This window comes from Sebastes fasciatus, chromosome 9, assembly GCF_043250625.1.
Source record: "Sebastes fasciatus isolate fSebFas1 chromosome 9, fSebFas1.pri, whole genome shotgun sequence".
Lineage (NCBI taxonomy): Eukaryota > Metazoa > Chordata > Actinopteri > Perciformes > Sebastidae > Sebastes > Sebastes fasciatus.
The window spans coordinates 7,913,534-7,928,724 of record NC_133803.1 but is presented as its reverse complement, the minus strand read 5'-3'; the positions used below and the strand labels follow the sequence as shown (position 1 = coordinate 7,928,724).

Genomic DNA, 15,191 nt, shown 5'->3' with positions numbered 1-15,191 from the left:
ACAAGTCTCTAAAGTTAGAACTTATCCTAAGGATAAGGAAATGGTTCCCAACTAGGGGGTCCTAGGTTAAATCTGGGGGATCACAAGACGGAACACAGAAAATATATATATTCATTTGTTACACAAATGATGATGATATTGACATTTATTTTCTGACTTTTCTTAATATTTGCCATTTTCTATTGTAATTCTGGCTACTAACATCTATAAAAATCCTTCAAATGACACAATCTAAGAAGATCAAACTAGTCACAGCTCATCACCACAATTAGGCCATAACTTCTAATGGTCTCAAGTAGAAATTAATCTGTTTCAAGGGGTCACAAGCCCCCCCAAAAAGGTTGGGAACCAGTACACTGTCCTAAAGGTCTACAACAATAGATAGATAGATAGTTAGGTAGATAGATCGATAGATAGATCCCTGAAGGGAAATTGAGGTGTTACAGCAGCACTTTACATGCATCACAAAAACGTGCATCACTCACACACAAACAACACGAGGTAAGTAAAAAAACACTATCTTTAGATGATAGATAGTAACTTTATTGATCCCAAGGGAAATTCCAGCATCACAGTTCCATAGTGCAAAACATGTTAGTAAAAAGGCAGTAAAAAAGTTAGTAGTGCAAAGTGCAAAGTACAACTATTAAAAAAGTGAATATAGTGCAGAAGAGACTGTTAAGAATGAGTATAGTGCAGGGTAACTCCAGTAGCTTAGTCTATGAAAGTGCAGTTTATGGTGAATAAACAGGATTAATGCTGATAGGAATACATCATAATCATTATATTTATATTACATTATATTTCATACATTGATAGAGTTCAATGGTAATACAAAAGGCTCTTTCCAGTGTGCTGTGTGTTGTGTGTTGTGTTGTTTAGTGCTGAACAGCTCCATCTACTGGCAACATAACAACAGTACACCCGTGACGTCACTTGCTAAGCGACCTGGAGCTGCTCAGACAGACAGTTGAAGTAACGTGAGAATATTAAACCCCGAAAATGGTGAAGTCGGGTAAACTTCGCTCTGGGACCGGGTCCAAACTCAAACGGTGGAAGAAAGGACATAGCAGCGACTCCAACCCGCAGACGAGTCGTTATCGGCAGGCTGCTAAAAGCCGCTTCTTCAGCCGACCCTCCGGTAAGCTGGTGACGATACACGTGGGTCTGTGGCTAGTGCTAACATGAGCTAACATCAGCTAGCGTCAGCCATTTAACCTGCTAACAACTCAAGCTAACTTCATATGCTGCCACATCACATGTGCACCAGCTAAGACAATACAGTTGGAAAACACAACTCTCATCTGAAATAACGTGTCAGTCAGTTTACTCTTCAGTTTTTACATGATAACTGCTGTTTGTGGCTGAAAGAGACACATGGTTTAACTGTGTGTCCATAAATGGAGATAACTGTTCATTATTGTTGATGTAACACCCTGAAATAGTCTCGACAATAATAGCAAATAAGTATTCGGCCAGACACACATACTGTTGTGTTGGCTGTGTACTCCAGCACATTACACTTTAAACGTTTAGGATCACTCTGAAGTTAAAGTTTGGACTTTCAGATGTAATTTGAGGGTGTTTTTACATCCACTAAATTGGGTGATCAGTGTATGGATTACAGCTCTATCTATACATGGTCCCCCAATTTCAGGGTACCAAAAACAATTGTCATATTGGGTTTCAAATCCATTGCAGTTAATGACTGCTGGAAGTAAATAACCCATAAACATCATCAGATCCTTGGTACCCTTCCTGGTGATGCTCTGCCAGCCCTGTCTTGCACCAAGCTTTAATTCATCCTTGTTTTGAGGGCTTGTTGCCTTCAGTCTGATCCTCAGCAAATTAAATACTTAAAATTAAATCCAAGGCACTCTTCTGGCAAAAAATATAAAAAGCCATTATTTAATTGGCTATTTCATGATGAAATGCTAAAAACAGAGTGTGAAGACCCTGAAGAATTCTGTTTGTGCCACTTCGCGTGGGTTGTTACCCAATCTTATATGTACCAGCATTGTTTTTAGTATTTCAAAATGAAATAGCCAATTGAATAAAGGCTTTTTATATTTTTTGCCATACATTTTTTATGAACCTTTGTGTACCCCACCAAAGAGCACCTTCATCACACTGATTTGAACTTCCGAGCACTCTGGACTTTTTCCCTTTTTTGAGTTAAATACTTAGTTGGATCAGGGTTATGTGCAGACCTAAAAATGTTTTGTTTACTTTGGCTGTATGTTTATGATTATTATTCATCTGCACTGTCTTAAAGTGTTGGGGCTAAATATAAAAGAGGTGTGTACATGTAGAAACCCTGTCATGCCCTAGGATGGTCTCCATCTGCATTATGGGGACGTCAGCTTAATGTAATGGTGTGCCTCTCCATCTTATTCCCCCCCCCCACAGAAAAGAGCGATCTAACAGTTGATGCTCTTAAGCTACACAATGATCTGCAGACGGGTCCGCTGGAGCTCGGCAGCCGTAAAGATGCCCGTATGGAAGAGGAGCCAGATGAGGCGTTTTCGGAAAGGACCGCGGGTACCTTCCTCAGCGGCCTGTCGGACTGCTCCAACCTGACCTTCAGAAAGGTGCAGCGCTACTGGGAGTCCAATTCAGCTGCTCACAAAGAGGTAGGCATTACACTGAAGGTCATTTATTCACAACACCCCACGAGTAAAGGTTTTATTCTGGTGATTTGTAATACTCGCTAACCTCTGGTTTTGATGTAGTGAAAAGCTAAAAATGTATGACATTTCTAGGAGTAAATGAGAGGATACCAACACCACTAACAAATATATACTTGTGAATCTAAGACGCTGAGTTTTCCTGTAGCTGTAACATTGTCCGCTGATGTGCCTCACAGATCTGTGCAGTGTTGGCAGCTGTTACTGAGGTGATCCGTGGTCAAGGAGGGAAGGAGACTGAAACAGAGTACTATGCTGCTTTAGTAAGTGCTGCCTTTTAAGTTTACTAAGACATTAACGAATAACTTGTGGTGTGTTGAAAGGTGATGGTGAACCTTGGGGTTGTGTCTGAAAACGCAGCATGTCTGTGCTTTTTGTAGATGACCACCCTGGAGGTCGTGGATACAGCAGAGTCTCAGGCTGCAGTGGCGTACCTCCTCAACCTCGTCATGAAACGGTTGGACTCTAACAACTTTTTGTCGCCAAAACAAAACTCCCATTCATGTCAAGACTGATTCAACACCCCTTGAAATGTTTCTCATCTGAATGGAATCTCTTGTGTCCCCCAGGGTTCCTACTCCAGTGCTCATCTCTAAGTTCTCGGACACCACCAAGGCTCTGATGGACGTCATGTCTAAACAGGCCACGTCTGAGACTGCCTCTGCTCTTAGATGGGTGAGTGGATTTGTCCCTTTTGTCTTTTTATTGTTCACTGTTGAAAACGACAGTACATTGAGATTGAGTTTGCCATTTTTGCATCTGTAGATCCTGTCATGCCTGGCCACTCTGTTGAGGAAGCAAGATGCATCTGTCTGGACTTACCCAACTACTCTTCAGGCTTACCACGGTCTTCTCAGCTTCACAGTGCACAGCAAGCCTAAGGTCCGTCTCCCCAGCCTGCTAGTTACTGCCTCAGAAAGATGACGTGTTGAACGAGATGCTAAAATTGTAGAATTTTTATTTTCATGTCCATTTTTCCTCTCAGGTCCGTAAAGCAGCGCAGCAAGGCGTTTGCTCCATTCTCAGAGGCAGTGACTTCCTGTTTACAGATAATGCCCCGACCCATCACCCTGCTGCAGCGACCACAGCCAAGTTCTGCATGAAAGAAATGGAACAGGCAGGAGGTAAGACAACTATTTAGTTTTTTCTAACTGTAGGAAGGTAACTAGTTTATGATTTTGTGGTTGTCCAGCAAATTTATGTTTATTTGTTTACCCCCTCAGGCAGCAAAGAGGACACCACCACTCTTCATGTGCTGGGTCTTCTGAAGGAGCTGATGGGGACTTTTCCTCTGGGAGCCGTCAAGTCCTGCTGTGAGACTCTGCTGCGAGTGATGACACTCAGCCATGTGGTGAGAGCACAGAAACATTCATAGGTGCAGCCCGACACTCTTTGCTCATCTACATAAATGTGTTTTTTAACATATCTACTGTGTTTCATGTGTCGTAGCTGGTGACGGCGAGTGCCATGCAGGCCTTTCATCGGCTATTCAGCATGAAGCCGAATGCTTCAAGCCTCTCACCAGAGCTCAACGCACAGATCATCACGGTGAGAGAATACAAACGCAAAGAATGCGCTACAGTCATAACGCAAAATGTGGTGTTCAAAGCTAATATGCCGTTTCTGATCCTCAGGCTCTGTATGACTACCTGCCCAGTGAGAACGACCTGCAGCCTCTGCTGGCTTGGCTCGCTGTCATGGAGAAAGCACACGTTCACTTGGCGAGGTAATAAGCTGTGTTTTCTCACAACAGCTTCTCAAATCCTCTCTCGTAATCATGTATTTGTGTGTTTTGTGGTTGGATTAGCCAGCAGGTTTGTGGATCAACAGTTTTTCTGTCTTTGTGTAGTTTGCAGAGTTCTCTGAGTTTGGGTCACCTGCCTCGCCTCTTCTCTGCTGCCATGTCCTGCCTGTTGTCGCCTCATGTGCAGGTGGTTTCTGCAGCCACCAATACACTAAAGGTAAGGACATAGGCTTCCTCTGAACTCACATACCATGCACTACATACCCAATATGTGTGCCATTGTTCAACATACTTTTGTGTGAATAAACAGTAGGATGTGTCTTTTCGGACGCGCTGAGCAGTAATTTATGTCGCTACTTCCTGAGAGCCTCCTTGCCGTTTGGGGATGTGTAAAAGTGTGAACTAATGTAAAATATATATTACGCCTAGCAAAGTGAAATCTTATACTTACTCTTAAATTGAAGCATTATTGACATTACAGATCTGTCCGTCAACGTCTGTTATGAACGTCGTTGTCACTACCGCATTGCATTGTGGGATATTTATGCTACCGTAGTGTGCAGCGTTGCATACTGTAATATTTCACCGGAAATGGTATGTCCTGTTGGTTTCATACTAAGGTTTCGGAAGTACTAAAATATCTCACATAGTGTTTTAGCATACTAAATAGCATGTTAGTATGGAGTTTCGGATGCAACCATTATCTTCAGGACATCCACATTGAGTATAGATAAAGATGCTTTAGTTTGTCTAGACTCACTAGGCTCAGGGTGTTTCTGGATTGTAATTTAATATTTAAAGATCCATTCCAGAAAGGGAAGACAAAACCAGTAAATCCTAGCAGGCTTAAGTCAGTTAATGGTTTTCTTTTTTTTCTTTTTATAGTGTATACAGGGTCCTGATTGATGATCTAATTATGTCTGTTTCAGACTTTGTTGACTGAATGTGTTGGCCCTCGCATGGAGGAAATGGGCGGGATCGCTGCCACAGCCTCTTCAGGGAACCCCGCCTATGTCTGCAAAATGTTTCGGTAAGCTCCCTAACTGTTAGCTAGTCTCAGTCTTTTATTTGTAGAGACTACATGTAATGATAATTGTGGCCGTGTGTGTGTGTTTCAGTATCGTAGAAGAAGGATTGTCCTATCGCTACCATGCCTCCTGGCCATTCGTGCTGCAGATCCTGGGTTGCTTCTATCGAGCTGCAGGGAAACAAGCTCACCCCGTCATGACTAAGGTATAGCCACAACACTTTGTTGGTCACTATGTGAGTAGAAAGAGATACAAGTTTGCCTGAGTCTTTGTGTTGTGTCCTCGACAGTCCCTGCAGTCTCTGGCAGACCTGCGCGCCACTCCTCAGTTTCCCTTCAGTGGTGAGTTAGACCTGGCTGTAGGAGGAGCTGTAGAGAGCATGGGGCCTGAAGTTGTGCTGGGTGCTGTGCCTCTCAACATCACCGGCTACGAGTAAGTGCAAATAACATGGACATGCACGCAAGCACGCTGTGGAGCGGTCTTCTTGTCATTATAGTGGTTTTACTGATGTGTTCTTTTCCCCAGTGATGACCTGGAGTTCCCACGCAGCTGGCTGGTGCCGGTCATACGGGATCACGTGAAGAACACTCACCTTGGTTTCTTTGCTTCTTATTTCCTCCCTCTGGCCTCCACACTCAAGCAGAGAGGTAAATATATGTGTGATGCTCTGCTTCAGGGTCGGGCGACTGCGATGCTGGGTTTATTTTTTGTGTGTATTAACTGATGACTCTGTTTTTGTGTTGTAGCTGGAGAATTAGAGCAAGCCGGACAGAAACTTGAGTCCAAAGTATACCAGACATTACAGACACAGGTAGCTCCACACTGACGCTGACTTTGATGTATTCAGAGTAAAGAGTTCCAGTGAACGAGTTGTTAAGAAGTACATGTCTGTACTTTTTCTTTCAGATTTGGACCATGCTTCCTGGTTTCTGTACATGTCCCGTGGACCTGTTAGCCTCCTTCAAAGGCATTGCCCGCATGCTCGGTATGGCTATTAATGAACGGCCAGACCTGAGGCTCACAGTGTGCCAGGCTCTACGCACCATCGTCAACAAGAGCTGCTCCACTGGTAGGAAGTGTTCACAGAGAGAGACAACACATAACAACTACTGCAGCTACTCACTCTGGAATCAAAACCTTTTGTGTCTGCCTTATCTCTGCAGAGGAAGAAAAAGCTGAAGTGGGCCGCTTCTCCAAGAACTTCCTGCCCATCCTTTTCAACGTGTACGGCCAGCAGCCTGCAGCGGGAGAGTCCGCCACCTACAGGATGGCTGTACTAGACACCATCAAGGTCTACCTAACTGTCACCGAAATACAGGTCAGTTAAGTTCTGCAGCACAATGTTCTCATGTGTTGCAGTGATGAATTTAACTTATTATAAGTAGGGATGTCACAATACCAGAAATTTAGTACTCGATACCAATACCAGTAAAATTCAACAATTCTCGATACCAATTCAATACCACGGTAAAAAAAACAATAAATCCCATGTACTTCAACATACTCTCCTTTATTACTGTTTGCATGCTGGTTTTTGTTAGGAAGTTACACAGGTCATAATTCCCTCTCTATTATCTATTTAATATTGCTGTGAAAACATCTTCAAACCACTGTATTAATTCACGTTTCTCACCAAAAATAAATTTTACAAGATTACATTTGAACACATCATAATAACACTAGAATTTACCTTTGCCCAATAATAATTTTTACTGAATAGAGCCTGAATGCATCATAATTCAATGGCACCTACCGTGTTGAAATCAGCAGGACGAGAGCTAGTTAATGTAATCTGTTCGCAGCCAGTAAGCTATATAGTCCTGCACGGTGCTAACAGCTAACGTTAACTAGTTGTCCTGCCAATTTCTGCCGAAAAAATTGTGTGTGTCCCCCGGATGCATCGATAGTGAGTTTACTGCATACCAAACACACTTTCTATCATCCCCGGGACGACAGGATGCTGTTAGTCTCGAGCCGTGACGGTACCTGTGGTATCAGGTTTTCAGAATTTTGGTGTTGACTTGGTACCGAAGTATCGGTTCTTGTGACATCCTTATTTATAAGCCATTACTGTGATCTGATTGAACACTTTGAAGTGTGCCAGAGGTTTGAGGGCCGGACATGCATAGAATTGATCATCTTTGATAATCTGTCTGTTCTGTCATGGGCCATATTTCTTGTGCTGGTGTATCACTAATGAAAACACTCCTCCTCAGATGGTCTGCACCTTCCTGCAAAAAGCCACAGACACACTGAGCAGCACCGACACCACTGAGTTCACACGGTAGGACATGAATATGGATCTATTGCTATATAGAATTATCAGTTTATTATATATTTTTAGAACAGGGTAAATATCAGTATACTTACTCTTCCATCTCTACCTCTCAGGCTGTCAATGATGGACCTTGTAGTTGCCATGGCTCCCTCCGTCGATGAGGTCACTATGACTAAAACCTTTGAGCTGATTAGGCCTTATTTGGAGGTAAGGGTATACACACTGTGCTTAACGGCATGTCCAGTTTTAATTAAAAGCTTTGGAACCTAAAGCTATTTCCATTTTTGTTTCCAGACCAAAGAGCAGGGCATGCAGAAGAAGGCGTACCGTGTGCTGGAGGAGATGTGCGGAGGAGAGAGAGACGAGTGCAGATCGTTTGTCGTGGCTAATTTTGAGACGCTCAAAGTCATGCTGCTCGACACTCTGAAAATGGCCTCCTCACCAGCGAAGAGGGTGAGACTGCCGTGTAGAGAGAAATGAAATAAAGCCAACAATAGGATGGATTGTATATCTTTATTTACGGTTCTGTCTGATTGTTTGTGTTGCTCTTTCTCAGCCGAGACTCAAGTGTCTGATCCACATCGTGAAAAGGCTCAATGAAGAACACAAAGACTTTATCACAGCGCTGCTGCCAGAGGTACAAACACAAATACGTGCTTTCAAACAAGCAAACACACAGAGAGTACTGATGTTTATCATTTTCATGAGGTTTTTTGTCTCTGTCAGGTGATCATATGCACCAAGGAGGTGTCTGTCGGAGCGCGTAAGAATGCCTACACTCTACTGGTGGAACTAGGAAACGCCTTTGTCCGCTTCTGTGGGAATACTAAAGGTAACGCACCTGTCTTCCTTTATATTGTGTATGTGTGGATGCAAGTTTCTCATTTTGATGATTTGGTTTAAAATACTAACTGAGTATCTGTCTGTGATCCAGACGCCATGGAGGAGTATTTGGTGTTGGTGTACGCAGGACTCACAGGATCCGTCACCATGATCACCTGTACAGTGTTGGCGCTAACTCGACTGGTGTTCGAGTATAAAGGTAGGCCCGCTGACTTTCAGCTATTTGCTGTTTTAAATGTTTATATTCGTGGACTGGTTTCAGACTGGTGCCTTCTCTTCCCCCAGACGCTATAGAGGTGAACGTCATGGAGCAGCTGCTGCACAACATCTGTCTGCTGCTGTCGTCTCGTACCAGAGAGATAGTCAAAGCCGGCTTAAGCTTCATCAAGGTCATCCTCTTCATCATGGACCCCAAGACGCTGGCATCGCATGCCACTGTCATGGTAGGCATTGACTTTATAGATAGTCTACTATAAGAGAAGGCTGTGCCCTCATTGAATACAGGTTTGACTCTCCGTGTTGTGTCCAGATGGAGGGAGTTGGGAGCATTAAAGATGACGTGAGGAGGCACTTCAGAACCAAACTGAAGAACATCTTCACTAAGTTCATCAGAAAGTTTGGGTAAGTGTTGGCTTTCTTTCTTTTTTAAACATTTTTTTTAAGATACTACATCAGCTGGGCACCATTCAGTTAACTTGTGGATCTGAGGAAGACTTGGCAGTGTGTAATAATGTACGTCAAAACATTTCAATTTCGACTGATTTGTAATCAGTTTTTTTTTTTTCAAAACAAGTAAATAATAATTTCAGATTGGTTCGGTAATTCCGTTTCTTTGGCATTTCCACAGCAGTGTCAGTAAATCACTATTACTTCAACAAAGAACCAGCAGAATGACTGTATTTGTATGTAATCACGCTCTGTAAGTGCTTGGGATGTGGACATATGGAGCCTGGATAACAAATGTCTCACTTTACTCTAAGAATTGAACAGAGTTGATCGCTTCCTGTGCTATTTTTGATTGGGAACTTGTATTTGATCATCAGGGATGCATCTGATTTATTCTTTTTTTGTTTGAATAAAATCCGTTTGTCTGCTACCAGTGAACCAAAACAGTCTTGATGTAAACACGACTGATTAAAGCACTGTGCAGTGAAATTATTAGAAGATGTTAACACATGATGAGTGTGCTAGCATTGTCATAGTTAACATTAACAAAGGGGTGCTTTGTTTAATAACGGCACCAGCTGGTTGTGAACACAGCTGACTCCTCTTAAACTGATTGTTTTGGAATAGAGATCATACACTCAGACGCTACTTGCATGCTGCCAGTTCTGCACCGCATGTCTTGATGTCTCCTTTGGGAAATTTATAACACAACTAGATCACTTCTATATGTTAGTGTTATGTACTGTGTGTATTTTTGTGCATGTGTCTCATTATCTGCTGTATTTCCAGTTTTGAGCTGGTGAAGAGCATGCTGCCCGCAGAACACCACAAGGTGCTCGCTAACATCCGCAAGGCCGATGCTCGTACCAAGAGGAAGAGACAGGCCTCAGAGCAGCAGGACGACTCCGACAGCGAAGCGGAGGAACCTAAAGCAAAGAACCAAAGGTAGACCTCTGTTCCCCCACTCAAAGTCCTGCCTTCCCTTTACATTTACCCATTTCTGATATTAATATCCTTTCTGTCCTCTCTAGTATCGAGGACATCCTTGCCGAGTCGGACAGTGATATGTCAGAGGACGAAGGAAAGGCTCGTAATGCTCAGAAGAAAGCAGGCAAACCTAAGAAAGCACGGGCCTGGCTCAAAGAAGGAGAGGATGATGACCCACTCAACTTCCTGGATGCCAAGGTTTCCCAGAGAGTGCTAGGTAACAGGCTTTGTTTTTGACAGTAGCTGTGAGCCTGCATTTTGACTTGTCAAGACAAAAAACAGCTTATTACATCTCTGTTTTTGTTTCTCAGCCACCAACCCAGGGCTGAAAAAGAGCGCCACGGTCGAGCACGGCTTCAAGGTGACGTCAGACGGACGGCTGATCATCAGAGAGGACGACGAGGAGGATGCAAAAGACAAAGGTAGGAGGAATCCTGTAGTTCATCCAACTGTCTTGTACATTGCTCTATGTCTGAACAGGTGGTGACAATAACCCACTACTTGTCCCACAGATGAGGGAGAGATGAAAGATATCCTAGAAGAGGCTGGAGTCAAGAGCGTGAGTACTTGTGACACAGTAATTATGTAGCTGTAGAGACATTTTTCTTGCTGTTTTTCATTTATCATCTGTTTATTTTTAATCCCCTTTAGAAAAAGACACAGAAAAGGAAGTTCGGAGATGACAACTTTGATGATGACATGGACATTGAACCCCACCTAAAATATAAAGGTAGGACTGGTACCAGACATCCTCAGTGATAAATCAGCCCGTGCATAAAGCTTGGGTCATAAACCAGATTTTGGGATTACATTAACTGTTTACATTTAGGCTTCTTCTGGACGTGTCAAATTGTGATTTAGACTAAGCAGTGCATTTTTGTCTTCTCAGCTGGAGGCTCAGGCATCCACAGACCCCTGGGAGGACGGGAAGACACGGGGTCGGACTACAAATCAAAGGTGAGTCCCACAGCATGCAGAAACACAATCTGCAGGAGTTGTGAAGAGCAGGGCTGGAGGCAGAGCAGTCTGAGGAGGAGCAGGAAGTGGGAGGAGCCTGGCTTGATCAGACCGTATAAATGTGGGATTCAGTTCAGGTGTGAGCCCTACTGCACGGACCTGCAGCAGAACCCGGGGCTCTCTTCTGGCAGCAATTGTTTGTCTGTGTGGAAATAATTGATTGAGCCAGCCTCACCTGCCCTACCACCTGTTTCAAGTCTTCATTAAAGCTGCAGTGTGTAGAAATGGAGCAAAAATATGATTTAAAAAAAGTTATTTTTATAAAACGGTCACAGTAGACAGTAGTGCATGAGACAGGTAATCTGAAAAAAATCATGTGCCCCTGTGTCCTCCGGTGCTCCTAATGGCATCTGCAAGATTTCACAGACCGGAGGAAAACAACAAATCAGAGCCGAGCTGCAGCCTGCCGTCTCTGAGCTGCTGTCAATGACTCTCAAACTCTGATCAAACGGTCAAACTAGGCAGCGCTGATCAAATAGGAATCAATATTCTGTTACTGTAATGCCTATTCCTCACCTCAAATCTTTTCAGAAACATCTGGCAGTGTATTGTTTAGTTGTAAAATGAGAAAGTTTGTGACCCCGACAGCCATGTTAAAATCTGTTGAGGAAATACCAAGCACCGCCCACCAGGCGGAGCACAGCCAATAGGAACGCTCTCTCTCTCTGAAATGACCTGTGATTGGTCAAAGTCTCCCGTCACGTGCTAGATTTCTTAAAGCCTGAAAACAGAGCCATGAGGAGGAGCAGAAGTTTAGTTCTCTCTCAGAACACTTGAATTACAATATGCTGAAAGATTATTATGGAATTTTTGCCCAATGATGCCAAAAATATTCTGCCTACTGAAGCTTTAAATCACAATTGAAATGGATCTCCTTGTGTCTCATTGTGCCTGACTGCATATCCATGGTGTTAATCACAGCACCTGGAATCAGCATACCCCCATGCAGACCTGATCAGTGAAAGTTCTTCAGCAGGAGTTGTTGGTTAGAAACTTTAATTCTGAGTGTCTCTTCTTTCATCCTCCATCTCTCAGAAAGGAAAAGGAGATGTGAAGAAAAAAGGAAAACATGATCCTTACGCTTACATCCCTCTGAGGAAGGCCCAGCTCAATCGCAGGTACAATGTCATTTGCCGAATTTCATAAACTTCTCTCACAAAGAACTGATTTCTGTCGGACGCTAACATGTTTTATTCTGGGTGTGTTCACAGGAAGCGTGCCAAACTGCAGGGCCAGTTCCAGGGCATGGTGAGAGGAGCCCAGAAGGGGGCGCTGTCTGGAAAGAAAATGCAGAAGAAAAAGAGGAAAGCCTGAAGAACCTACTACTCAATATTACTCAATGGACTTTAACTGCGTGTGATGGTGTGTTCATAAGCATACTAAAATGTCGACATACACCTTGGATGCGCGTGTATGTCTGTGTGCGTTTCTGACAGACTGTCATTGAAGGTGAAGCCAGTTTGTTTTTAAACTGTTCCATCTGTCAAAGTTGCTCTGATGGACGTCCTACAGCTTTGAGGGCCTTTGGCTGTCAAAACTGTTATCTGTTTAAGCGTCAGATAAAACTCCCCCTTTTGGTTAACAGAAATGTATTTATGTATGAACATTGTCTAGATATGTAGACGGACAATAAGACTGGTTTGGGAAGAGTAAAACCTTTGTTATTGTGTTATTTGGTCACTTGAGGGCGCTGTAGACCTCCGGCTTATCAACAGTGAACAAGAGTATTCATGAATGCATTTAAGATGATTTAAATATCAATTTAAAGCTGCTTTTGTGCTGAAAATATAAAACAGTATTTTCAATCATTTTCCTTTTCAGAAACCCAGTTATTGAGTTTTTCATGGGACGGTGTGCCCTCAGGGCAGCTCCTTAAAGACATAGAGAGTGAAGCTGTAGGTTGCTGTTGTGCAGGGTGAGTGAACATACCATGAGCCTCGTGTGATTCATTTCCCCAGATGGATTGCAGCAAAATGAGTCATGTAGCGCCATTCTAATCACACTCTGTGTGTCCTGGACTGATTCAGGACATTCTCAGACCAGGCATCATCAGCATTGCGGTTAAATGTATAGAAGTGGCTTTCAGAAAGTATTCGGACCACTTTTTGCAAACTTTGTGTTATCTATTTTATTTATTATGTTTATTTACTACACAATAACCCATAATGACAAGGTGAAAACAGTTTTAGAAATTTGGTTTGAATATGTTCCAAACTAAGTGCCCTGCAGGACTACTGCACAAAAAAAGTGACAAAAAGAGTTATCAGAGCAGCGATGTGTTCCAGAAATATGACTTTGAATGGACCCAAAAGCAATTAAAAAATGTTAGAATTTACTATTAATTTTGCACGCTACCTATATAAATGTCATGGATAGATTAGTAGTTTAATTAAATAACTTTGCTTAAAGAGGAACACATATCACCAATAATAATAATAATAATATCTTGGATTTATATAGCGCCTTTCATGAAACCCAAGGACGCTTAACAAAGACATAAATAAATACAACAAATGTAACAGTAGCTAGAGGCCATAGGCCTTGGTGAAGAGGTGGGTTTTGAGGAGTCTTTTGAAGGTGTCCAGAGATGGTGCGTTGCGGAGCTCTATGGGGAGAGAGTTCCAGAGGGTGGGGGCTGTCACACTGAAGGCTCTGTCCCCAAAAGTTCTCATTCTTGTGTGAGGGACGGAGAGCTGACCCGTGCCTGAGGATCTAAGGTTCCGGGGCTGTGTGTAAGGGTGGAGGAGGTCAGATAGGTACTGAGGAGCCAGGGCGTTGAGGGATTTGTAGGTGAGGAGGAGGATTTTGTAGGTGATGCGGGACTTGACCGGGAGCCAGTGGAGGTGGATGAGGGTGGGGGTGATGTGCTGCCAGGGCTTGGTGCGGGTGAGAACCCTGGCAGCCGAGTTTTGCACATACTGGAGCCTGTCCAGGGCTTTGCTGGGAACCCCGGACAGAACTCCATTGCAGTAGTCCAAACGGGAGGTGACGAAAGCGTGGATGAGGGTTTCTGCCACAGAGTCAGAGAGTGATTGCCGGAGACGTGAGATGTTTTTGAGGTGGAAGAAGGCGGATTTGGTGATGAACCTGATATGAGATTGGAATGATAGTGTTGGGTCCAGGATGACACCCAGGTTGCGGACTTCCGAGGATGGGGAGAAGGAACAGCCATCAACATCCAGGTGGAGATCTCCAACCTTCCGGAGCAGGGCCTTGGGAGCCACAACCATGAGCTCGGTTTTGTTGCTGTTGAGTTTTAAGAAGTTAGATGACATCCAGATTTTTATTGCATGTAGGCAGTTTACAAGTGACTGTGGGGGTAGCTGGGTGGATGGTTTGGTGCTGAGATATAGTTGTGTGTCGTCAGCATATGAATGAAAGCTGAGACCGTGGTGGCGGATGATCTGACCAAGGGGGAGCATGTAGATGGTGAAGAGGAGGGGTCCCAGCACAGAGCCTTGAGGTACGCCATGGTTGACTGGGGCCGGGGTGGAACTGGAGTCTCTGATGGTGACAAACTGTTTTCTGTTTGTGAGGTAGGACTGAAACCAAGAGAGAGCTGAACCGGTGAGGCCAAGGTAGTCAGATAGGCGGGTGAGGAGGATGGTGTGGGAGACTGTGTCGAAGGCAGCTGAGAGGTCCAGGAGGATGAGGATGCTGATGTGACCAGAATCTGCAGCGATGAGGAGGTCATTTGTGATTTTGATGAGGGTGGTCTCTGTGCTGTGGTGTGGTCTGAAGCCAGATTGAAACGTTTCGTAGAGCTCATGGTTGGCCATATGTTGATGGAGTTGGGCGGCCACTGCTCTTTCCAGAATTTTGCTCAGGAAAGGAAGGTTGGAGATCGGTCGGTAGTTGTTGCTGTCATCCCGGTCCAGACCTGGCTTTTTGAGGATGGGAGTGACTGATGCCATCTTGAGGCTGTCGGGTACAAGACCAGA

At 43.9% G+C, this 15,191-nt stretch overlaps 1 protein-coding gene across 1 annotated transcript; it reads left to right on the top strand.

Annotated features, from left to right (window-relative positions):
* The first annotated feature begins 924 nt into the window (after positions 1–924).
* rrp12 (ribosomal RNA processing 12 homolog) lies at positions 925–13,058 on the top strand. Its single transcript, XM_074645739.1, has 34 exons — positions 925–1,141; positions 2,410–2,633; positions 2,867–2,950; positions 3,068–3,144; positions 3,257–3,362; positions 3,453–3,569; positions 3,673–3,811; positions 3,911–4,038; positions 4,137–4,235; positions 4,322–4,413; positions 4,537–4,648; positions 5,361–5,461; positions 5,550–5,664; positions 5,749–5,891; positions 5,985–6,106; positions 6,206–6,270; positions 6,366–6,528; positions 6,623–6,777; positions 7,676–7,743; positions 7,851–7,944; positions 8,032–8,190; positions 8,294–8,374; positions 8,464–8,569; positions 8,672–8,779; positions 8,866–9,023; positions 9,110–9,201; positions 10,036–10,191; positions 10,278–10,450; positions 10,545–10,655; positions 10,746–10,792; positions 10,885–10,963; positions 11,123–11,190; positions 12,286–12,368; positions 12,462–13,058. The coding sequence occupies exons 1-34, from the start codon at positions 1,003–1,005 to the stop codon at positions 12,562–12,564; spliced, it is 3,867 nt and encodes a 1,288-aa protein (XP_074501840.1). The 5' UTR covers positions 925–1,002; the 3' UTR covers positions 12,565–13,058.
* Positions 13,059–15,191: the final 2,133 nt, after the last annotated feature.